The sequence below is a fragment of the Engystomops pustulosus genome, chromosome 7 (assembly GCF_040894005.1).
Source record: "Engystomops pustulosus chromosome 7, aEngPut4.maternal, whole genome shotgun sequence".
Taxonomy (NCBI): Eukaryota; Metazoa; Chordata; class Amphibia; order Anura; family Leptodactylidae; genus Engystomops; species Engystomops pustulosus.
Window position 1 is genome coordinate 61,903,734 of NC_092417.1, and position 25,295 is coordinate 61,929,028.

Below are 25,295 nucleotides of genomic sequence, written 5' to 3' on the forward strand. Positions count from 1 at the left end.
TATGTGACGATTGATGCGGTTCATTGAGTAGGCGGGGTATGCGTGTCAAATGCAGCACGCCCCGTTCGATATCAGCCAATACGAGGTAAGACAACCAATAAGAGAGCCATGGTAACGTAGAGGACAGAATAATGAGATCGAGACAATGTCAGGCAGGCGGCGCCACATTAGAAAAGAGTACATCAATAAGCAACGGCGTATAGAACAACAAGATAAAAAGATTAAAGATCAAAGTAATAGGAACTTGATCATGACTAGAATAAAGTCCATATAAAATGCGGCGCACAAAAAATGTATATCTCACAATTGTGAGAAAATGCGATGAAGTGAAATAAATAATCATGAAAAATAGGTGATAAGACTTATATACTTATATAACACAGGTGAAAAATATATAAATAAATATTAAAGATATCAAAGTGATAAAACAGCAAACTGCTGAGTGTAAAACACCAGCCAAAAACATCGTAGATAATCCTGGTAAGAAAGAATATAAAATGATGAGGTGTCCAACCAGTGAAAACTATGAAATAATATCATGATCGCAAACCGAAAAAATGGAGAAACAAGCCACTATAGTGCGCAGAAACTGATATATGAAAGGCGCCAGTACATACGTGCACCGGCGGAAACAGACTGAGTCGCATCAGGGCTCCAAGGGGAGGGTAATCACAAGGGTGAGAATTAAAAACTATATGCAGTAGTAGTCAAAAAGGTAAAGGTCAAGATCACAAGAGTATATATAACAGAGCATCCAGGATATAAAGCACGAGTAGGAAAGCGGACTCGCAGCCAGGCAATCGGGTATATATACGTGTCCATACGGGGAAAAAAGAAAATGTGTACAGAAATCAGCAGGCAGAACAATACAGGAAAACTGCGGTCATGTCCATAACCAACAGTGATAGAGTCCGGGCAGAGATGGGAATGCCCAGAAGTAGTGGAACAACGTAGTAACCAGGCTTGAGCATGTTCTTGTAGATTGTTGGAGGACCTCATCCCCCCGAAAAAGGGATCAAGAGCTGAATCATTCCCGCACGTGAATATCAGAGATATCTAAAACTTAATGAAAATAAAGTTAGAAAACTTAAACCAACAAAAATTAGCATAAGGAAAATGAAAAGAGAAAATGTCTGAGGTGAAAGGAAAAAAACACGTAAGGGACCCAAAAGAAATCATTAAGGGGTCCAAGGTGAACACTGTAAAAAATAAAGTGAAAAGGTGCAAAGTGAACACTGTAAAAAATATAAAGTGAGAAGGTAGGGAGTGGAAAAATAGATGTGAATATGTCCAAAGTGCTAATGTAAATAAAAAGGAGCATGGAGAAGCGGGGAGAGTGGAGAACAAGGGGAGGGGGAAGGAGGTATAAGTGTAAATGAAGCAGATAAGGTGGAAAAAACATGCTTATAGAACGAAAGTATAGATCAATTTTAAACATTTACTTTTTGTAATGGCCAGTAAAAAGTAGTTCCTCATTTAAGCCAAAAGGAGCGACGGTGTTTAGGGTGTAGATCCATTTGGATTCACTGCGTAATAGATGGTTGGTAATATTTCCTCCCCTGATGTTTTGGGTGATTTTTTCCAGGCCGGTAATCCGTAGACCCCGGGCACGTCCACCGTGGAATTGCAAAAAATGCGCCGCCACCGAGGTGAGGGTTTTACCTCTTTGTTGATCCACTGCAGCCATATTAATCGTCGAGATGTGTTGCTGACATCTTTTCCGCAATTCCTGTGTCGTTTGCCCGACATACAACTTGGGGCAGGGACAAGACAGTACATAAATAACACCCTTTGTTTTACAATGTATAAAGTCATGGATTTTGTATTTACCTGAATTGATGGGATCCGTGAATTCGGTAGTCCGTATTACATGTGGGCAGACCGAGCAGTCCCTGCAGGGGAAGGACCCCCGCACTCGTGTTCCCCGTCCAAGAGCGGTAGTCGGACGCTGAAAATGGCTTCTAGTGAGTTCGTCCTTAAGATTTTTGGCTCGTCTAGCTGTTATTTGTGGTTTGTCAGAGAGGAACGGTAGAAGTCTAACATCACTTTTCAGAATGTTCCAATTTCTATCCAGAATCCTGTGTATGTCCGACCATTGGTTGTTATATGTCGTGATTAGTCTGGGTTTCACATCCATCGTTCTGGTTTTTGCCTGTAACAACTCGGAGCGTACACTATCTCTCGCACGTATATAGGCCCTGGAGATGGTCTTTCGTGGGTACCCCCTGTTGATAAAACGGGTGGTGAGGTCATGGGCATGTTGTTTAAAATCAGATTCAATGGTACAATTTCGTCTTACCCGCAGAAATTGACCCGTCGGTATTCCACTTCTTAGATGGGGGGGGTGGAAGCTTGTGAAATGTAGAAGGTTATTTGTAGCCGTCTTCTTGCGGAACAACGAGGTGGTAAGGCCAGGAGGTGAGTATTTGATGTTGATGTCCAGAAAGTCTACTTCACTGTTAGAAAAATGTGATGTTAATTTGATGTGCCAGGGATTACAATTTAATTTATCGATGAAGGTCTGACAACTCTCAATAGTACCTGTCCAAATGACAAGGATATCGTCAATATAACGAAACCATCCTGCCACAAAGTTTGCAAAGTCCGAGGAACGGTACACCACATTCTCTTCCCACCATCCTAGGAATAGATTCGCATAAGATGGTGCCCATTTTGCTCCCATTGCTGTCCCGGAGATTTGTTTATAAAAGACCCTGTCAAATACAAAATAATTTTGATGTAATATCAGGTACAGCAAGTCCAGGAGAAAGGAATCATGTCTCCTGTCTGTTGACCATTCTCTATCAAGAAAATAGGTTACTGCTTCAAGTCCTACCTGGTGTTCAATGATGGTATATAAGGATTCCACATCAAGGGTCACCAATAAAATCGGATTCTCTGTACGGAAATCGTTAATCCTTTGGATAAGATGAGTAGTATCACGGACAAAAGATGTCAATTTAGAAACCAAAGGTTGTAGGAAAAAATCCAGGTAAGTGCAGAGTTTTTCATTAAGGCTACCCATTCCCGAAACAATGGGACGGCCCGGAGGTTTTACCAATGATTTATGCACCTTAGGCAGTAGATAAAAGGTGGGAATGATTGGTTTTTGGGTCGTCAAGAAATCGGCCTCCGTTTTGTTCAGAATGCCAGCCCTGAGCGCTGCCAAAAGCAGTCGATCAATTTTGTCCTTGAAAATTTTTGTAGGGTCTGAGGGAAGAACAGCATAAAAACAGGTGTTACCCAATTGGCGCTTAGCTTCTTCCAAATATAAAGTAAGGGGCCAGATCACAATATTACCCCCTTTATCAGCCTCCTTTATTACAAAGGAGGTTTGTTGTTTAAGGCCACGAAGGGCCAGACGTTCCGATTTAGACAGGTTTTCCATTTTATTATTGTCCACATTGAGAGCCCGTATGTCCCTCAAGGTGGATTCATAAAAAATCTGTAATGCCGGGAAAAGTCGGAAGCTAGGTGTGCTCTGAGAGGGGTTGCGTAGGGTAAATCTCTTCCTACCTTGTTCTGTCGAGTTCTCATTGAGCAGGTCTAATAGATCCCTGAAGGTCTGTCTGTCTTCATCCGGGATGGAGTCAAGCAGTGATGGTTGGTGATAAAGTAATTTGAATGCTAATTGTCTGCAAAACAAGTAAAGGTCTTTGGTCAATTCAAATTTATTCAACCGCTGCATGGGGGAAAAGGAAAGACCCTTTTTGAGGACAGATAGTTCAATATCAGATAGAGAATAATCAGACAAATTGATAACTTGTAAATCCTGAGAATTACCATGTGCTGAGGTTTTCTTGCCCCTGACGGTCTTATCACGTTTGTGGTTTGGAGACCACTCACGGTGTCTGGGTCCTCGTTTTCTGGTGTTATGTTGCCTGGGAGTGGTATCTTCCGAGTTATCAGATTCACTAAAGTCCGTAGATTGAGAGTCACTTATTTGGGGACCAGCAGTCGATTTGTTGTAAGGCATTCTGGAATAAAAGCGACGTTTATTACCTCTGTGTGTCCAGTGGTAGGCCTTACCTTTCTCGTAGTCCGTTTTATCCCTCTGGAATTTATGTTGTTTATTCGTTATGATATTCTTCTCATAATCATCAATATTTTCCTGTAGTTTTTTCCGAAACGGATCAACCAATGTGATATCGAAGGTTGTCAGGCGAGATTCAAGTTTTTTTATTGCCTCGCGTTGTTGGGTCAAAAGTTCCCTGTCATGATCTAAAAGCATATTTACCAAGATTAGCGAGCATTGAGACAGGCCCTTTTCCCATGTGTTCTTTTCATCCGTGTCAATCTCCCAAGAAGGGAAGATCTGTATTCTCAAACCTCGAGGGAAAATTTTTTGTCTCAAATATTCCTCCAGTGTTCTGATATTCCACCAGAGTCTTGTGATGGTTTTATGTAGATGAAGTATGTCGTTACACAATTTGGTGAAGTCAGAATTTCCCACTGGTTCAGTTGAGTTATTGAAAATATTTGTGGAGCGATTGTTCCAAGCAGTTTCCCGAGTCTGCAAATCCATACTCGCCATCTTGGCGCGGATCTCCGCTCCCCGATGACGTCACGGGGAGCGGTGATCCGTTGCCATGACAGCATCGGGCCTCACGAAGGCCCGAAGCTGTCTCGTTTTAACCTATTCATTACAATGTGCTATCAGCACATTGTAATGAATGAGGAGTAAAATCCCCATATACTGCCATATTGCAGTATGGCAGTATATGGTAGGATCGATCAGACAACCTAGGGTTAAAGTACCCTAGGGAGTCTGAAAAATAGTTAAAGTAAAAGTAAAAAAAAGTTAAAAAAAAAAAAATTATATTAAAAAAACCTAAAAATTCAAATCACCCCCCTTTCCCTAGAACTGATATTAATATTAATAAACAGTAAAAATCATAAACACATTAGGTATCACCGCGTCCGAAAATGTCCGATCTATCAAAATATTATAACGGTTTTTCACTGCGTTTAACCCCGTAACGGAAAATAGCGTCCAAAGTCAAAAATGACATTTTTTTGCCATTTTGGAAAATATAAAAAAATTAATAAAAAGTGATCAAAAGGTCGCACAGTCCTAAAAGTGATAGCAATGAAAACGCCATCAAAAGTCGCAAAAAATGACACCACCCACAGCTTCGTACACCAAAGTATGAAAAAGTTATTAGCGCCAGAAGATGGCAAAATCAAAAAAAAAAATTTGTACAGGAGGTTTTAATTTTTTTAAATGTATGAAAACATTATAAAACCTGTACAAATGTGGTATCCCTGTGATCGTAGCAACCCAAAGAATAAAGTAGACATGTCATTTGGGACGCAGAGTGAAATCTGTGAAATCCAAGCCCACAAGAAAACGTCGCAAATGTGTTTTTTCACCATTTTCACTGCATTTGGAATTTTTTTCCCGCTTCCCAGTACGCGCCATGGAATATTAAATACCGTCACTACGAAGTGCAATTCGTTACGCAGAAAATAAGCCATAACAGAGCTCTTTATGTGGAAAAATAAAAAAGTTATAGATTTTTGAAGGTGGGGTGTGAAAAATGGAAGTGAAAAAACTAAAAAAGGCCAAGTCGTGAAGGGGTTAATGAAAAACTCTGCACTTACCTGGATTTTTTCCTACAACCTTTGGTTTCTAAATTGACATCTTTTGTCCGTGATACTACTCATCTTATCCAAAGGATTAACGATTTCCGTACAGAGAATCCGATTTTATTGGTGACCCTTGATGTGGAATCCTTATATACCATCATTGAACACCAGGTAGGACTTGAAGCAGTAACCTATTTTCTTGATAGAGAATGGTCAACAGACAGGAGACATGATTCCTTTCTCCTGGACTTGCTGTACCTGATATTACATCAAAATTATTTTGTATTTGACAGGGTCTTTTATAAACAAATCTCCGGGACAGCAATGGGAGCAAAATGGGCACCATCTTATGCGAATCTATTCCTAGGATGGTGGGAAGAGAATGTGGTGTACCGTTCCTCGGACTTTGCAAACTTTGTGGCAGGATGGTTTCGTTATATTGACGATATCCTTGTCATTTGGACAGGTACTATTGAGAGTTGTCAGACCTTCATCGATAAATTAAATTGTAATCCCTGGCACATCAAATTAACATCACATTTTTCTAACAGTGAAGTAGACTTTCTGGACATCAACATCAAATACTCACCTCCTGGCCTTACCACCTCGTTGTTCCGCAAGAAGACGGCTACAAATAACCTTCTACATTTCACAAGCTTCCACCCCCCCCCATCTAAGAAGTGGAATACCGACGGGTCAATTTCTGCGGGTAAGACGAAATTGTACCATTGAATCTGATTTTAAACAACATGCCCATGACCTCACCACCCGTTTTATCAACAGGGGGTACCCACGAAAGACCATCTCCAGGGCCTATATACGTGCGAGAGATAGTGTACGCTCCGAGTTGTTACAGGCAAAAACCAGAACGATGGATGTGAAACCCAGACTAATCACGACATATAACAACCAATGGTCGGACATACACAGGATTCTGGATAGAAATTGGAACATTCTGAAAAGTGATGTTAGACTTCTACCGTTCCTCTCTGACAAACCACAAATAACAGCTAGACGAGCCAAAAATCTTAAGGACGAACTCACTAGAAGCCATTTTCAGCGTCCGACTACCGCTCTTGGACGGGGAACACGAGTGCGGGGGTCCTTCCCCTGCAGGGACTGCTCGGTCTGCCCACATGTAATACGGACTACCGAATTCACGGATCCCATCAATTCAGGTAAATACAAAATCCATGACTTTATACATTGTAAAACAAAGGGTGTTATTTATGTACTGTCTTGTCCCTGCCCCAAGTTGTATGTCGGGCAAACGACACAGGAATTGCGGAAAAGATGTCAGCAACACATCTCGACGATTAATATGGCTGCAGTGGATCAACAAAGAGGTAAAACCCTCACCTCGGTGGCGGCGCATTTTTTGCAATTCCACGGTGGACGTGCCCGGGGTCTACGGATTACCGGCCTGGAAAAAATCACCCAAAACATCAGGGGAGGAAATATTACCAACCATCTATTACGCAGTGAATCCAAATGGATCTACACCCTAAACACCGTCGCTCCTTTTGGCTTAAATGAGGAACTACTTTTTACTGGCCATTACAAAAAGTAAATGTTTAAAATTGATCTATACTTTCGTTCTATAAGCATGTTTTTTCCACCTTATCTGCTTCATTTACACTTATACCTCCTTCCCCCTCCCCTTGTTCTCCACTCTCCCCGCTTCTCCATGCTCCTTTTTATTTACATTAGCACTTTGGACATATTCACATCTATTTTTCCACTCCCTACCTTCTCACTTTATATTTTTTACAGTGTTCACTTTGCACCTTTTCACTTTATTTTTTACAGTGTTCACCTTGGACCCCTTAATGATTTCTTTTGGGTCCCTTACGTGTTTTTTTCCTTTCACCTCAGACATTTTCTCTTTTCATTTTCCTTATGCTAATTTTTGTTGGTTTAAGTTTTCTAACTTTATTTTCATTAAGTTTTAGATATCTCTGATATTCACGTGCGGGAATGATTCAGCTCTTGATCCCTTTTTCGGGGGGATGAGGTCCTCCAACAATCTACAAGAACATGCTCAAGCCTGGTTACTACGTTGTTCCACTACTTCTGGGCATTCCCATCTCTGCCCGGACTCTATCACTGTTGGTTATGGACATGACCGCAGTTTTCCTGTATTGTTCTGCCTGCTGATTTCTGTACACATTTTCTTTTTTCCCCGTATGGACACGTATATATACCCGATTGCCTGGCTGCGAGTCCGCTTTCCTACTCGTGCTTTATATCCTGGATGCTCTGTTATATATACTCTTGTGATCTTGACCTTTACCTTTTTGACTACTACTGCATATAGTTTTTAATTCTCACCCTTGTGATTACCCTCCCCTTGGAGCCCTGATGCGACTCAGTCTGTTTCCGCCGGTGCACGTATGTACTGGCGCCTTTCATATATCAGTTTCTGCGCACTATAGTGGCTTGTTTCTCCATTTTTTCGGTTTGCGATCATGATATTATTTCATAGTTTTCACTGGTTGGACACCTCATCATTTTATATTCTTTCTTACCAGGATTATCTACGATGTTTTTGGCTGGTGTTTTACACTCAGCAGTTTGCTGTTTTATCACTTTGATATCTTTAATATTTATTTATATATTTTTCACCTGTGTTATATAAGTATATAAGTCTTATCACCTATTTTTCATGATTATTTATTTCACTTCATCGCATTTTCTCACAATTGTGAGATATACATTTTTTGTGCGCCGCATTTTATATGGACTTTATTCTAGTCATGATCAAGTTCCTATTACTTTGATCTTTAATCTTTTTATCTTGTTGTTCTATACGCCGTTGCTTATTGATGTACTCTTTTCTAATGTGGCGCCGCCTGCCTGACATTGTCTCGATCTCATTATTCTGTCCTCTACGTTACCATGGCTCTCTTATTGGTTGTCTTACCTCGTATTGGCTGATATCGAACGGGGCGTGCTGCATTTGACACGCATACCCCGCCTACTCAATGAACCGCATCAATCGTCACATACTATGACGCACTTCCGGTTGAAACCGGAAGTGACGTCGCGCACCTCTCGCGTGCTGGCTTTACGGCTGAGTCGCATCAGGTCTCCGTCTGGGGCTATTTAAGGGCATCTTATTCATTACACCTTTATCCCCTGACGAAGCCCGCTAGACGGGCGATACGCGTGGGGTCCTCTACTCTCCCCTGATCTCCACCAATGGTAATGTAACGTGACTACCTGTTTGAGATTGTGTCGCTTCACCATTTACCACCTGTATTTGTACTATTAGTATCTATTCCTCTGTTTAAACACTTCATTATTGGTTCACAATCTCTATTACCACTATACTTATTTTACCTGGGGAGTTTTTGTGATTATATACCCTTGTGTTTTAGGGCTTTTAAATGTTTTTATCACTGCTCTTTTTGTGATTAATAAAGAACTTTTTCATCTATACACATCTACTTTCCTTTGTTCTTCTTTCGTCTACTTATCTATTTAGATGTGTTTACCCTAATCCTATTTATTTGCCCTATTCTTTTGGTAAAATTATATTGAATAGAGGTGATTGCACCATTAGTGATCTGTACTAATAGAGGTCATTAGTAGTTAATAGGTGGGGGTATGACCCTGGTGTACCACTACATTGGCAGACCACTTGGCAGAACTACAGGCACAGCTAAGAGGCACATATATGAAACAGAACCTGTTAGTACATTTTGTTCTTGCCACCTATGCATCTGGGGTGTGTTGCAGACTCAAGAGGAAGTCAACGGACCTTGGTCACTATTATCACCTGGAATTCCGGGAGCGAACCCACCAAAACAAGTAAGGTAAATTGGTTTCCAACATTAAACCCCAACAGCATGAATGCATGCTGGAAGCTTAGGGGTCCCAAATCTACTCATAGGTGACCTTTAAATCCCCTATGGGCAGAAATGTGTAGTGCCCAATGCACATTCTTTTTTATAATTGCATCTTTTGCCTCCTTCAGTGTCAAAACAATAAAATCTAGCATTTATGCCAGCTTGGTGTACATAAATTAATCTTCATGTGTCACAAGATGAATAAGCCCTACATACATCCAACCCAATGTTTCGAAACATAGTGAGCAAGGTAATAACAATGTCTTTGGACAGGGCCAGCTCCAGGTTTCAATAGGCCCCTGGGCGACAGAGCCTCAGCAATGGTGGAATTGAAAATTCAGAAACTAAAATGTTCCCTAAAATATTCCATAGTTTATCATCCCAAAGAGCCCCCTCACTGGTTATTTTATTTTTAGGCTGCCAATGTGGGGCTGAGATTGGGCCATGTGGGCCCCTCCAGCAGTTTTGGGCCCTGGCACTTGCCCAGGTATGGATCTGTCGTTGGATATGATTGAAATACACTACTGTTGGAGAACAGAATACTTGGATGAGTTGGTGTTTAACCTAATTTGTGCATTGCCATTAGATATTAAACTGGTAATATAACTTGTATATTAAAGGGGTTGGCACTTTTTATTCTCTTCCATGTCTTCCATGCATGTATATGTACCTGTGTCTTTGCCTCCTGTGAGAGCTTCAATCTTTCCCTGTTCTCACCATCCTGCCCTCTGCATATATACAGAACTTCCTGTTTCTCACTCCTGTAGTCCATCATAATGGCGTCACCCACTGGGCCTCTTTCTCTCACAGTCTGTTCTCAATGACAGACACGGGGAGGAGGGAGAGCATAATAAGTCGTAATCTCCTGCTGCAGCCCCTATTATTCATCAGTGTTCAGACATGTAAACAAAGATCCAGAGAGAGTTTGCCGACCGCACTAAAGTAAGTATTAGGGATGATAAATCACATGATGAACATTCTGGAAATATTATGAAGGCAGTAAAGGAACATGGACAACTTATGTAAAAGAGTGACAAACCCCTTTAACTGCAGCACAGCTATTGTAATCTATATTGGTTCACTCTGCCAAAAACTACTCTTAACTGCGGACAAATGGATCTTGCCATCCAGATATGTGTGAGGTGTTCTGGTCATCATCTGGTCCACAAGGAAGAAGGACATGTTTCTCATGGCCCCTAGAATCAATTTACCAATCTGGATCTCCTAGTACAGTTTGTGGCCCATAGGTCATATACAAACATCACTAGCTTGGTCCTAATGTCCTGTTTGTTAAATGGATTTCTAAATACCACAGTACAAAGCAGGGCAGTTCTTAAGGCTAGCCCTTACCCCACCCCCTAGTGTTCCCATACGACACTTTCTCACCTGTTCATTATATAATGCCCCCCTCAGAGTAAAATGGCTACTTCCTGTAATTCTTATAATACCCCCTTTTCTGTTGGCCACTATTTAGAAGCCATATTTTCCGTAGCCCCTCTTTGATAATCCTACTTTTTTTTTTTGCCAGCCACTTCTAATACCTCTTTTTCTGTAGCCCCTAAATTTTCCTATAGCACCTAAAATGCCCTCATTTTTGTAGCCCTCATGCTTACGTTGCCCCCTTTCTGTTACACATCCGCACTCGTAAACCTCTTTGTTACAGAACATTTAGGGCTACTGCTTAGGGAATGGCTTCTCAATGGAATAGGATTGTGGGCGGAGTCTGGAAAAAAAACTGAAATTATCAAGAGGAAAAAGTGTAATGGTTGTAGTAATTTATGGGCTACACAGTTCATGAAAACAAAGTTTTTTAAGGACCCAAATGTGTTGTTTTAGCAGCTAAGCTACTTTCTATCTATCAGACAAGAATATACCGTTGGTGTAAAATATGTGACGTATAGGTTATGGTGTCATGGTGACTTTTAGCAGCGGTAACCGATGTTCATCCTGATTTCCTGTTTCCAGAATACCACAGCTATTAATTACACTGATGGGGAAATAAAATAAACTAAGATTCTTCCGGATTTTATTTGGAGGAGAGCTTATTTAGGTTAGGGCTTCCATAGAAGTGTCACAATTGTGCTAATACCCTCTTATATATGGCAAAACTTGTGGACCTCTTCCTAAAAGTTTCTGTGGATATCAGGATGAGCACCTTCTGTATAGCCATAAGTATCACTATACATGACAAGATGGTGGGAAGATTCAGAAAGACAATAATGACATTATCATAAAAACAATGGCGGTAGAGGGTAAGCAGTGCTGAAGCTTCAGTGCAGTCTTTCTAGTCCCCCAAGCAGCTATTTTACCATTTGCTGTTACCACAACTAATATTTACAAAGAACAGTATAGACTCTCATTGGTTCAGGAACCTCTAAAGCCACATTCAAGTCCCGAGATGTAAGACCTGAGCTGCCATGAAGTCTATGACCGGGGACTGCTGAGAAACTTGGCCAAGAATAAAGCAGATCCCACAGAGAACTGGAAACTTGTATGACAGCCGAGCCCAATAAACAATGGATAAGGAAATGCGTCAGTGCTACCCAAAAACATACGGAGCGGTGAAAGTCTGGTGGATCCATAACAGACCTGTGCCAGGCAAGATTGATGTCCTGACTGTAACTGGTTCATGACATCTGACGACTGTATGGTCTGGGATTCACAGCTGAGCATGTTTGTGCGTTTTTAGCTCCAGGGGGCAGTCACGCATTAATGTCCATTCTTGGTGCCTTTTTGCATGTTTATCATGCTTTTGGCTGGTTTAAATCTGTTTTTCTCCAATTGTGGAAGTGTAAGCAGCTGTGCAAATGTTTATACAGTAAGTTAAACTTCCAGAAATGAAGAAAAACTGATTCAAACCAGCGTAACGCATGGTAAACAAGCAAAAACGCATACGTTTAAAAACGCACAAAGAACTGAACAAAAATGTACCATGTGACCGCACCCTTACTGATGTGAAAAAATTGTAGGAAATTACTGAGAAATGACCTGACCATAAGGACAGTTTCACACCACTGTGGTCGGTCCTTGAATCATGGACAATGCAGTGTCCTGTTACACAGACCAAGAAGAGTTCAGAGGATGGTACTTTGTGCATCATATTGCTATAAGACGCTACCCCGCTGTAATCTTACTGTTCGACACTTCTGTATTGTGGGTAAGCAGGGACTCCTTGTATCAGATATGGCCAGGGCCGGCGCTATGGGTAGGCAAAGGTGGCAATCTCTTCTTTCAAATGAATCTTGAATTTTGTTTCTAGGTGCCAGGGATCCAGAGATATTCAGGTTTAAAGTGAGAATATCGGGTGCCATTTTTATATATAATAATCACTCCCAACGGCAGTTCAATAGTTATTATCTCCATTTTCCTAAAACTTAGAAACACAAATATATATTCATATAAAAGAGGAGACTCTCTTCTTTCATAGGAAAAATGAAGTAAGGTTCTACACTCACCGGCCACTTTATTAGGTACACCATGCTAGTAACGGGTTGGACCCCCTTTTGCCTTCAGAACTGCCTCAATTTTTCGTGGCATAGATTCAACAAGGTGCTGGAAGCATTCCTCAGAGATTTTGGTCCATATTGACATGATGGCATCACACAGTTGCCGCAGATTTGTCGGCTGCACATCCATGATGTGAATCTCCCGTTCCACCACATCCCAAAGATGTTCTATTGGATTGAGATCTGGTGGCTGTGGAGGCCATTTGAGTACAGGCTGTGGCGTTGCAACGATGCTCAATTGGTACCAAGGGGCCCAAAGAGTGCCAAGAAAATATTCCCCACACCATGACACCACCACCACCAGCCTGAACCGTTGATACAAGGCAGGATGGATCCATGCTTTCATGTTGTTGACGCCAAATTCTGACCCTACCATCCGAATGTCGCAGCAGAAATCGAGACTCATCAGACCAGGCAACGTTTTTCCAATCTTCTACTGTCCAATTTCGATGAGCTTATGCAAATTGTAGCCTCAGTTTCCTGTTCTTAGCTAAAAGGAGTGGCACCAGGTGTGGTCTTCTGCTGCTGTAGTCCATCTGCCTCAAAGTTCGACGTACTGTGCGTTCAGAGATGCTCTTCTGCCTACCTTGGTTGTAACGGGTGGCGATTTGAGTCACTGTTGCCTTTCTATCAGCTTGAACCAGTCTGCCTATTCTCCTCTGACCTCTGGCATCAACAAGGCATTTCCACCCACAGAACTGCCGCTCACTGGATGTTTTTTCTTTTTCGGACCATTCTCTGTAAACCCTAGAGATGGTGGTGCGTGAAAATCCCAGTAGATCAGCAGTTTTTGAAATACTCAGACCAGCTCTTCTGGCACCAACAACCATGCCATGTTCAAAGGCACTCAAATCACCTTTCTTCCCCATACTGATGCTCGGTTTGAACTGCAGGAGATTGTCTTGACCATGTCTACATGCCTAAATGCACTGAGTTGCCGCCATGTGATTGGCTGATTAGAAATTAAGTGTTAACGAGCAGTTGGACAGGTGTACCTAATAAAGTGGCCGGTGAGTGTATGTGTCACAGAGCCAGATATACAGCCCTCTGAAGTGTAGCCCCCTCCAGATTCTTAGCCATTAGGCTACAGGGAGAATTTGCTGCACACAGGAGCTGTTGCACCTCACAGATAATGGAAATATTCACTTTATATGTTACTACTTTTTGAGAAGGGATAATATCAACTAATATTCATGTTTTTTAACCCTTCTCTATGTAGAGCTATCTAAGAACACACTTTCTCTCCTATTGCCTTTTATTTTGTGATAGTTTTTTGTTGTTGGGATAATTGACTGATATGATGAACATTTGATCCTCTTCGCCTAATGTGACTACATATTAACACCGCGTCCAGAACATGTCCATAAAGTTATATGTAACACCAAAAACACACACATATTCTGATAAAAATCTTTTTATTTCCCATCATCCTCCATTACTTACACCTATGTTATGAAGCGCGGAGGGTCCTGTTATTGTGTGGATGTGGGGTATGTATGATCTCCTCACATCTTACTGTTTTAGGAAAGTATATTTTCTTTATATAAGTATCTGGATTTGTACATATTTTAGAGGAAATTTTGAATGTTAATTGCCAAATGCATTGCCTGGTTGTCTGCTTTCAAAATTCTATAGGTTTTATGGCACCTTTACTTTTTGTTCTGTTTTATTGCTATATATTTTGCAGGTTGTGACTGTGTAAAAATTTCTAGCTGAAAAGCAGATATCTAGTTATTACAGTTTTAGTGATATTATGTGGATTTATTTATGTTAACATATCAATATGGGACATTTGTGAACTCTACACATGTAAAGGTAAATATTTTCTGTTTGGATCACATTTTTTGCCGTATTTTTTTTGTAAAATGTTCGAATCAAAATTGCATGAAAGCGTCTATGTCTATAAACTCTTTGATGGGCAAGTGTCTGCTTTCAGAAAATATCGGTCCCCAATGGGCCTCACAGTCTAATCAACCTACCAGTAATTTTTTGGAGTGTGGGAGTAAACCAGAGGACCCGGAGGAAACCCACGCAGACACAGAGAGAACATACAAACTCTTTGCATATGTTGACCTGCGCTGCAAGGCTGTAGTGCTAACCACTGAGCCACCGTGCTGCCCATCAATCTTCCTATCTTCTATCTATCTCTTATAAAATTCTCCAAAATTACAGTTTGTTTACCATACTAAAGGGAGCCTCTTGCTGACTGTGACTGGTCATAAAATAGTTTTATTTTGGGGCCCCACTTTTAGTTTTGCCCAGGGCCCCACTTTGTCTAGAACCGGCCCTGGATATGGCTATGAATCAGTCTCATCCTTAGCACCATATTCATAGATTGAACACAGTAGTTGGAAACTGCTCTAAGGACAGTGACACACGTGATATTCAGGTGGTGTTTTTGAACTTGTGTAAAATGTTTTAATGTTTGGTTCTGTTAGGCTGCGTGATAGCACGTAATAGCACGTCACAGTTCAGCCGCGGGTGAATGACGAGGGCTTACGGGCTGAGCCCTCTCCATAGCTGGTAAGTCTTTGCTGCATTTCGCAGTAAAGACTTACCAGTAACACCCGTGATTGGTGCTGGCACATTGGCATGGCCGCCGCCACCCTGCCGAGTATCGTCGCTCCCTGTGACGTCATCGGGGAGCGGCGATCTGTCACCATGACAGCCTCGGATCTTCTGAAGACCCGAGCCTGTCTCGTTTTAACCCTTTCATTACAATGTGCCATCATGGTAGGATCAATCGGACAACCTAGGGTTAGTTAAAAAAAATTATAATAAAAAACCCTAAACATTCAATTCACCCCCCTTTCCCTAGAACTGATATAAACAGTGAAAGTCACAAACACATTAGTTATCGCCGCATCCAAAAATGCCAATCTATCAAAATATAGTAACGGTTTTTCACTGTATTTAACCCCGTCACGGAAAATAGTGCAAGTTGAAAATGGCACTTTTTTGCCATTTTGAAAAATATAAAAAAATATAAAAAGTGATCAAAACGTTGTACAGTCCTAAAATGATAGCATTGAAAACTTCATTAGAAGTCGCAAAAAATGACACCACCCACAGCTCTGTACACCAAAGTATGAAAAAGTTATTAGCACCAGAAGATGGCAAAATAGAAAAAAAAAATTCTACAAAATTTTTTCATTTTTGTAAATGTATGAAAACATTATAAAACCTATACAAATTTGGTATCCCGTGATCGCACCAACCTAAAGAATAAAGTAGACATGTCATTTGTGGCGCACAGTGAAAGACGTAAAAAATCCAAGCCCACAAGAAACCGGCTCAAATGCGGTTTATCACCATTTCCACTGCATTTTGAATTGTTTCCCGCTTCCCAGTACACGGCATGGAATAATAAATACCATCACTATGAAGTGCAATTTGTTATGCAGAAAACAAGCCCAAATACAGCTCTGTGCGTGTAAAAAAAAAAAAAAAAAATTTTTGATTGTGGGGAGTGAAAAATGGAAATAAAAAAGCAAAAAAGGGTGAGGTCCTTAAAGGGTTAAAGGAAATCTACCATTTTAAATTGGTCATTCTGACCTAAAAATACCGTTACACAGCGCTAGGTAAGCCGATGCTGGACGTGGTCGTGATATGGCATGGAAATCCACAGTTCCGATGAAAAATCGATTTATCAATAGGCATATGACCCCATTCGGCGCTCCTGGGCCCCTGACATAGGGCACTTGGCGCTCGGGTACATTCATAACAATGCACGCGCTTTGCGTGCTTGAAACATCACCCCCCACCTACCCTCGCTCCTGAGAGCCGGTGACGTCACCGAGCTCTCTGAAGCACCGGCGCATGTGCATTGCATCTTCATTTCACATGTCGGCACAATGAATGAAGATGCAGTGCGCATGTGCCAATGCTCCCAAGAGCTCAGTGACGTCACTGGCTCTGGGGAGCGAGGGGGGAGAAGTTTCAAGCACGCATAGCGCGTGCTTTGTTATGAATGTGCCCGAGCGTCAAGCGCCCTGTGTCAGGGGCCCAGGAGTGCCGAATGGGGCCATATGCCTATTGATATTAATCGATTTTTCATCGAAACTGCGGACTTCCATGCCATATCACGACCACCTCCAGCATCGGCTTACCTAGCACCGTCTAACAGTATGTTTAGGTCAGAATGGCCATTTTAAAATGGTAGATTTCCTTTAAATGGGTTATCCGGGTATACAAATTTACTGAGGGCCGGGCTGGGGTGGGCTATTTAAAAATAATGTACTTACCTCCTCCGGTGCCGCTGATGTGTACAGGAACACAGAAGCCGTGCACAGCGAACTTCCAGTCCGCGATGTGGCCGGCTCCTCCCATCCGTCCCTATCTCTCAGCGTTGTAAGTGTGCTGGGAGATGGTGTCGGCGCCTCTGTATACAAACCAGCGCACAGATGAGACTGACCTTCGCGCGGGACATCAGCAGCACCGGACGAGGTAAGTACACGTTTATTATTTTTAAAAAGGCCCTCCCCAGCCCGGCCCTTAGTAAATTTGTATACCCGGATAACCCCGTTAAGCAGCTGTGAAAATGTTAATATAGCTGCTTACACTTGCAGTAATGAAGAAAAACTGATTCAAACCAGCCAAACACATAGTAAACATACAAAACCGCATGCATTTTCAGTGACTTTAAAAATGCACCAAGAATGCATTTGAGGCCTGATTGCATATGTGTTTCTATGGAAACGCATTTGTGATCGGTAACCAGCACCTGGTATCTTGTATTGTCTAAATGCAAACAAAGCGGTCTGCATAACTGAATGCATGTGTTTCATGGGAACCCCATACACATTTCGGCCACACATTGCATTAATGTATGCCACCGCGCCCCTCTAGCCCCCTTCAAGCCCACATGGCGTAGTGGTATAATAATTGAAAATGCTTGCTGTATACAAGGATTTGTGATTATTTTGCTTCTTCTACGTCGGAAAAATTATCGGCGCCCCCCAAAAATGACTCGGGGGGGGTGGGGGGTGATCGTGGGGAAAAGACCCACCAAAGCCAAGTTAAATTCCGCAGTAGCGCTGACCGTGGCATTTAGCGGGTTAAACACCCACGATCGGAGCCCACTCTGACCGCGGGTGTTACACTGGGGTGCCGGCTATATGTTACAGTCGGGACCCCATGTTTCCCGATGCCGGTTCGGCACAGATCTTGAACTGAACCGGCATCGGGTCTGCATCCGATATATCGGACGTTGAGAGGGAAGGGGTTAAAGAAGAAAAGAGGTGAGACCCGAGCAGGCAAAAAGGTGTGCGGGCCAGTCCTAGGAGGCAGTAGGGAGACAGTGTGAGGACAGTGGCTACTCGGGGACACAGAAACATAGGCCCCGGGGCATGATGTCAATTACTCGTCTGTACCTCCCTAGGCCCCTTAACATCGGTAGTTACGCCACTGGTATATGGCGCGTTAACAAATGCGTTTTGTAAATGAAAATGTTAACACCAATTTAATTAGGCAAATCTCTCTTCGACCCTGTGTTCACACGATGCGTTGTCACGTTTTTTTGCCTGTGTTTTTTCAGACTTCAGCCTTGATCACATTCTGAGAAGCATTTGCTAAAACGCAATGTAACCTCAGCATGTGATCACGATTCAAGCCTTTGGAATGTGTCAAAAGCACAGCAAAAAATGTGTTGCAACATTGTAGCACGGACTATGCCCAAAAACCAGTTCAAAACGCCACACGTGTCGCCGACCTAAATGGGAAAGATGCCTCTCCTCTTCATTTTTCACTCCACTTCTAGTTTGGATATCACAAACTCCCGATCATGGGAAGATAGGCTCAGGGCGCATTCACAGAATGTGCTACGTCGCTTTTTTTTATACGTTTTTGGTGCATTCCAAAGCCTTGAATCTTGATCACATGTTGAAGTAACATTGCGTTTCCATTGCATTTGCTAAAACGCAATGTTACTTCAACATGTGATCAAGGCTGAAGCCTTTGGAATGCGTCAAAAATGTGACGCATCATGTTAATGCACCAAGTGCATTTGTTAACACACTGTTTACATGTGTTAACACATTCGTTTACACCGCGTTTACGATGCGTTTTGTAAACGGAAACATTACCAGTAGTGTAATTAGTCAAATTACCTCTCCTCAGCTGTTGTAATGCGTTTTAAAACGCAATGAAAATGCAACCAAAGCGCAATGTGTGAACGCACCCTGAAATAGTGAAATCTAGATGCAATTTGAAGCCATGTAGTCTATATAGTGATGCCTATAGTGATGTCACCCCATCAAGCTTGAAATAGTCCACAATGCAAGTATCCAGCATGTCTAGTCCCCTCCCCTCTGAAAAGGGAAGGTTAGATAAGCCCCAGCTGATCCTTCTATTTCCCTCAGTCCTTGGGAAGAAGAAGGATCTCTGGGGGGATTAAGAAATGAGCCACAATGGGTAACAAGGTGACTCGAGGAGACTTTGAATGGGTGTACACGGATCAACCGCACACTGAGCGCAGGAAGGAAATTCTAGGTATATCCCTGTCTTTATATCTATGTACTTATTTACCGTGTGTTGTTAATGTGTGTGTTGTTACTTGGGAGGCGGGTGGTTAACATTCATCTGCAGTAAGAGGTTTATCAGGTCATTGCTCAAATAGCAACTCCCTATAGCCCTAACACCCATTTTCTTTGAATTGTTGCAGTTATTGAAACTATTACAATTTTGTATTGATCTACCCAAGTTTTTTTCTTTAGTGCTAGAATTTTGGAAGGCAGAGCTTGATAGGTTCTCCTCAGAGAATTGATAAGTAAAATTCAGAAGCTTATGCTATACATGAACCTCAAACTGCTTTTAGCTGTCATTTTTAGACAAAGCTTTTGAAATTAAGGGGGTTGCCCACTTTCAGCAAATAATTGATATGGTTTGTGTGAGGAAAAGTTATCCAATTTTCCTAATATACTTTCTATATCAATTCTTATTTTCCATTTCTAGATCTCTGCTTGCTGCCCTGCTATAGAAAGCTTCTATGTTTGCTTCCAGTGGCTAGAACGTTGTCCGTGATCATGTGATGTCACACAGGTGCACAAGCAGTTAGTATTACAGAGAATAATCAGAGCCATGTGATAATAAGAATTTCTGCACCTGTATGTCCATCACATCACCATGAACAGATTTCTATCCACTGGAAGTAAACATAGAAGCTTTTATAGCAGGACAGCAAGCAGAGATCTAAAAAACTGGGAGGAATTGATATAAAGTATATTGGAAAATTGGCTAACTTTTCTTTATACAAACCATATCAATTGTTTGCTGACAGTGGCCAACCCCTTTAAGGCTGCATTCAATCAACTGTAAGGGTGCAATTGAAACTAATGCATGTGATCATGGATTCTTCTGATGCTGCATGTTGTTATTCAGAATTCTCATTTTATGTAAATAAATCTGAAAGTGGTTGTTGAGGATTGATTACATATTCTGAGGCTATTTCACCCTGGAATAACCTGAGGGATTTGACTTCATGCTCTGGGGGACATTTATTATACTTTTCTTTTGTCTGGTGCTTTTTTATGCCTGTAAATGTTTTTTTCCCCAGTATATTTCTGTTTTTTTTTTTTTGGTATTAGATCCCATTCTTTTTTTTTTTTTTTTCCTTTTTTTGTAACTTTTCGTAGCAGAAATGTCTTGAGCTACTGCAAAATTTCACAAAGATGTCTCCAGAATGCAAGGGGAGAAAAATTAAAACAAGAGTCGGATGTGAGAAACTAATCAATCATTCTGCACTCTGCACACCTACATAACATGATAATGCGACTAAAAGTCAAGGCTCAGTGGGGCATAGAAGTAGCGTCAAGTACAAACTCCTAAAAAATCCTTTAGGAAAGCAAAAAAAGGTTTTAATAACCTATTACTAACCTTTTTAATAACCTTTTAGTTACATCCTAACAACAGCCCTGGAAGCGATGCTTGATGTTGTTCACCATGGAAAGGCGCCAGTTTTTTGCAACTTTTTGTGCTACTTTTTAATGGATTATTGACATTTTCATACGTCAAACATCTGCACACTATAAAGTGCAACACTGGAAGAAATGAACATGGCGAACTTTGAAACGACAATAAGTTGCAAAAAAAGAAAGAAAAATGAAAAAAGTTGGATAAATGCTGTTCTCTGTATTTGTGGTCAAGCACCAAAACTGCAGGCTCAGCTGCCATTGACATGAAGGGATTTCCCATGAGTATGGATAAACGTTAAGGGTGATGTCAGTCGTGCCGTCTTGGCTGCGTTTGCAAACGCAGACCAAGCCGCGCCTATGGAAACGCCTGCGAGCAGGAACGAGCCGCCAATGTTTTGCGTTAATTTAATAGAAACGCTGATGCGAACGGGACGCGGCCCGTCCTGGTGGGTGCGGCTTGGTCTGCTTTTGCGTTTGCAAACGTTTGACATTTGACGGCACGTCTGACATCATCCTAAGGGGGTCTGCTACTCTGCTCCGGCTTACAGTTCCCACATCGCTCTAGTACAACTACCAGTAGGGTATGTAATATGCTTACTAGTTCTAAAAATGTCTCCTTCAGTCATGAGATGAGGGAGAGAAGGAGAGGCAGGAGGAAGAACATCACTTTAGACACCTCCTTATAGCAACAAAAACTGTTCTCATTGTAAAGATAAGAATCTCCTCTTTTCAAATGTATCATAACTGCTGTTCTCCAGTTCTATAGCTCACAGAACCACATGAGATTCTTAACTTTACAGTGATGCCAGGACCATGGGTTATAGCTGCTACAGAACCCATTACTCTAACCTCTAAATGTCCACAGTTTCCTGCATCAGAAGGCCCTATGATGTTGCCTTCACCCAAACCATATATAGTCGGAACACTGAATGTAATCCACGCAACAAAACATAGAATTATTTGTTAGTATTGATGAGGTTAGAGCAATGTTTAATAAGCCACTACATTAGATGAAACAGTTGATGCCTTTTCACTTCTAAATTGGCAAGCTAATTCAGCAATAGAATTGTAAAAGTGCAGTAGATGAACTACATGAGATTGCTGTTCAGTGGGCTTCTAGAAAGACTAATATAGTTTTTTCTTCTGTATAAAGATTCCTCTAAAATGGTGTGAAAAAAATTAAAATAATTGGTATCATCACGTTTGTCTAAACCCAAATAAAAACCATAAAAGGCTTTGAATTGTTAATGAAGTATCTACAACATTGAGACTGAATTGTGCTCAGAGACGATTCACTGTTTTTGCTATGCTTACTATGCAAGATGCATTACTTAAAGGGGTTATCCATGCACCCAGAAGCTGCTGGTCATGTGACCAGCATAATTGCTGAATATCCCTTTTATCTTATGTGTAATACTAAAAATCTTGTCTGGTATAGGTTTACCCTATATGCTTTTTAGCATATTTGGTCTTCTTGCGATTATACAGTCAACCAAAAATTGTTTTTTCTTTCTTTCTTATAGCAAAGTACCCAGAAATTAAATGTCTAATGGGACCGGACCCCCACCTAAAATGGGTTGTCTTGGCGATGGTTGCTGCTCAGCTTTTGGTCTGTCATCTCGTCAGAGACTTGGCTTGGAAATGGGTTTTATTCTGGGCATATGCATTTGGCGGGTGTGTGAATCACTCATTAACATTGGCTATCCACGATATCTCCCACAATGTGGCCTTTGGTAACAGACAGGCAAAGTGGAACCGGTGGTTTGCTGTGATCGCCAACTTGCCCATTGGCATGCCATACTCTGCATCCTTCAAAAAGTATCACATTGATCACCACCGGTATCTCGGAGGCAACCACCTAGATGTGGATATACCTACAGACTTTGAAGGATGGTTCTTCTGCACTCCCTTTCGTAAATTCTTGTGGTTGATCCTACAGCCGCTCTTCTATGTGTTACGGCCACTGTATGTGAATCCGAAACCCATCAGCAGAATGGAGATGTATAACGCTCTCGTCCAGTTTTCTGTTGATTTCTTGCTGTATCACATGTGTGGCCTGAAGACTGTGGTCTACCTTCTGGCTGGTTCCGTTTTTTGCTTGGGTTTTCACCCCATCTCAGGGCACTTTATTGCAGAACATTACATGTTTATGAAAGGACACGAGACCTATTCTTACTACGGATCCCTAAATCTCATAACATTTAATGTTGGCTATCACACAGAGCATCACGACTTTCCCAGCATTCCTGGAAGCAGGCTGCCTTTGGTAAGTACATGTGATCTTGCTTCCTAGTCATTTTATTACTGATAGACCCATGATTACTTTCTACAGGGCCTGTAGTGTCCAGCGACGGTCTTGGGGCTCTACACATTGGCGTCGTTTTTAACATCCATGGTTCATTGATTTTTATGGATGCATCACAAAGCCATTGTTTTCAATGGGTGTATTCACACTGGCTTATTTTTTCACTGATCCGTTTCACTGATGCCTATCACGGAAGGCAATAAAGTCTATGGGTCCACAAAAAAAAAACCTGACGGGTCAGTTTTTTTCACTAATGAGATTTAGAAAACAGGAGTTATGTTGTCAAAGCAGTGTTAAATATCATTTTTTGCGGAGACAAAACGGAAGCAAAACGGACAAAATGCAATGGATACCCAGCGGAAGCGGAGCACACGCACCAATGTGAAACCACCCTTTCGGCGAAGGTGGACATGTGAGGAGGAGCTCTCCTCACCCCTCCCATATCGGAGCGGAGTGGCTGCATTGCAATACGAGCAGGAATAGGACCTGCTCTGTTTAGCGGCACAGCGGCCTTGTTCACAGTGCGGAGGGACAAGGTGGGCTCACCGCACAGTAAGTGTGCTAGCTGCAATTTAACACGTCCCCTAAATATGGTTTTAAGCGTGAGGCCTTACAGATATTTAGTTAAAGGGATTTTCCACTGTAGCTCAGCTCCTATTAAAGTGTATAGGGGCTCAATTTCCATTCTGTGTGCTGGGATAAGTGTCAGACTCGCCAATCTGAGATTGATGACGTATCCCATGGTACCCATTGGGGTTGATTGATAGAATTAACTGAATCCTTCACCTCTGATCCATCAGAGATTTATTTCTTGTTAATAGCTAATCACAAATAATCAATTGGGAAATCCCTCTTTCCTAGCCATAGTTTGCACTATTTGCCCTATAACTGTGCTCTTATCCAGTAGAATTCACTGAGGTCTATTTGTTCGCAAAAATATTAAAGCATCTGCTGCACAAATTACATGAGCTAAACATATTTTTCTTTGTTTGTGTCCTGCAGGTACGGCAGATTGCTTCTGAGTATTATGATGGTCTCCCTCAGCACCAGTCTTGGGTTCAGGTTCTGTGGGATTTCATTTTTAATGAAGAACTCGGACCTTATTCAAGGATCAAAAGAAAATGCAAGCTGGCAAGGGCAGGATAAAATAATCTAGATTGAAAACCTTTTCTGTAGCTGTCTGATGGGTCACACTGGGCATTAACTGTAATAAATACTACTGGTAATAGGTCTGTGGGTATTCGAAGTTCTGTACAGACCTTTTAGAGCATATGGATGCCATCAACTACTTGGGACCTTAGACTAGTCATGTATTATGTGAATGGTCATTGATTCAATTAACTTTCACGGAATATTAGATATGATAGATGCTTTTGGAAATGCATCCGCTGATTTCCAGGGTGGATATTTTCTGGGATTTTCTACATCCCAGACATTGGTAAGCTTCAATCCCATCAATATGCGCACTGTGGCTGGAGAGTCTCTTTTGGGACCCTCAGTGATGCCCAGCAAGAAGAGGTTAAGTAAAACAGATCAACCACCTTGACTTTTTCTCCATCAAACTTTGTGAGGGAATCGGCACTCATCTATAGAACAATCCAGGATCTGTTATTTGGACTAGTGCCAAATGGGTATAAAATTATCTTGTGGAAAATATTCCTTTAGGCTGGGGAACACAAAGGGTGGGTTGGTTGTGGTTCATTCCAAGATTTATTTATAGATGGCTAACAGGTCATACAGGTTAACAAATGAGGGCTTACAAAGAATCATTCCATGTGCCATTGTTTTGGTTACATATAAAAATTATAAAGCAAATAAATAAATGTTTCACTTAATGGAGCGTAGTTGCAAAACCACCCGCCACCAGATCATATGGGTTTTTTTTTTTATAAAAGCAGCCATGTTTTTCAAACTCTGGAACAAACCATTTAGTAGTAATTGCTCAAAATATGTTACTTGTTGCCATGGGAAACAAACAATGGTTTAGCTCTGTCATCTGGAGCTCCAGTTGTGGACGAGTCATGCAAGCTCTTACCATGCACCTCTATCATAACTGGATAACAGAATGATGAGTGACAAAAATGTCATGTAATACCAGCTCCATACAAGATGAATAAAGCAAAAGAATAAAATT

The 25,295-nt window shown here is 41.5% G+C and overlaps 2 protein-coding genes and 1 long non-coding RNA gene across 4 annotated transcripts; 1 reads left to right on the top strand and 2 right to left on the bottom strand.

Moving 5' to 3' along the window:
- Positions 1–466: 466 nt before the first annotated feature.
- Positions 467–2,438, bottom strand: LOC140068794 (uncharacterized). The gene is made up of 3 exons (XR_011848565.1): positions 2,300–2,438; positions 1,443–2,225; positions 467–1,062 (listed from the first exon to the last, which is right to left on the bottom strand). It is a non-coding gene; the product is annotated as an uncharacterized lncRNA (long non-coding RNA).
- Positions 2,439–2,612: 174 nt separating this feature from the next.
- LOC140068795 (uncharacterized) lies at positions 2,613–4,847 on the bottom strand. Of its 2 annotated transcripts, XM_072114182.1 has the most exons (4): positions 3,784–4,847; positions 3,517–3,635; positions 2,837–3,210; positions 2,613–2,714 (listed from the first exon to the last, which is right to left on the bottom strand). In XM_072114182.1, the coding sequence occupies exons 1-2, from the start codon at positions 4,532–4,534 to the stop codon at positions 3,628–3,630; spliced, it is 759 nt and encodes a 252-aa protein (XP_071970283.1). In that variant the 5' UTR covers positions 4,535–4,847; the 3' UTR covers positions 2,613–2,714; positions 2,837–3,210; positions 3,517–3,627. The 2 variants fall into 2 exon arrangements, with proteins under 2 accessions (XP_071970283.1, XP_071970284.1); XM_072114183.1 differs by lacking the exon at positions 3,784–4,847 and having other exon boundaries at positions 3,517–3,747.
- Positions 4,848–19,236: 14,389 nt separating this feature from the next.
- Positions 19,237–25,295, top strand: DEGS2 (delta 4-desaturase, sphingolipid 2). Its single transcript, XM_072116170.1, has 3 exons — positions 19,237–19,435; positions 22,380–23,122; positions 24,164–25,295. The coding sequence occupies exons 1-3, from the start codon at positions 19,354–19,356 to the stop codon at positions 24,305–24,307; spliced, it is 969 nt and encodes a 322-aa protein (XP_071972271.1). The 5' UTR covers positions 19,237–19,353; the 3' UTR covers positions 24,308–25,295.

What these genes read in the sequence shown, in the direction of transcription:
- LOC140068795 (XM_072114182.1), bottom strand. Translation starts at nt 4,534, where the DNA reads ATGGCGAGTATGGATTTGCAGACTCGGGAAACTGCTTGGAACAATCGC.
- DEGS2 (XM_072116170.1), top strand. Translation starts at nt 19,354, where the DNA reads ATGGGTAACAAGGTGACTCGAGGAGACTTTGAATGGGTGTACACGGAT. An exon ending in GCGCAGGAAGGAAATTCTAG is followed by an intron (nt 19,436 to 22,379) that starts GTATATCCCTGT and finishes TCTTTCTTATAG; the next exon opens with CAAAGTACCCAGAAATTAAA. An exon ending in CTGGAAGCAGGCTGCCTTTG is followed by an intron (nt 23,123 to 24,163) that starts GTAAGTACATGT and finishes TGTGTCCTGCAG; the next exon opens with GTACGGCAGATTGCTTCTGA.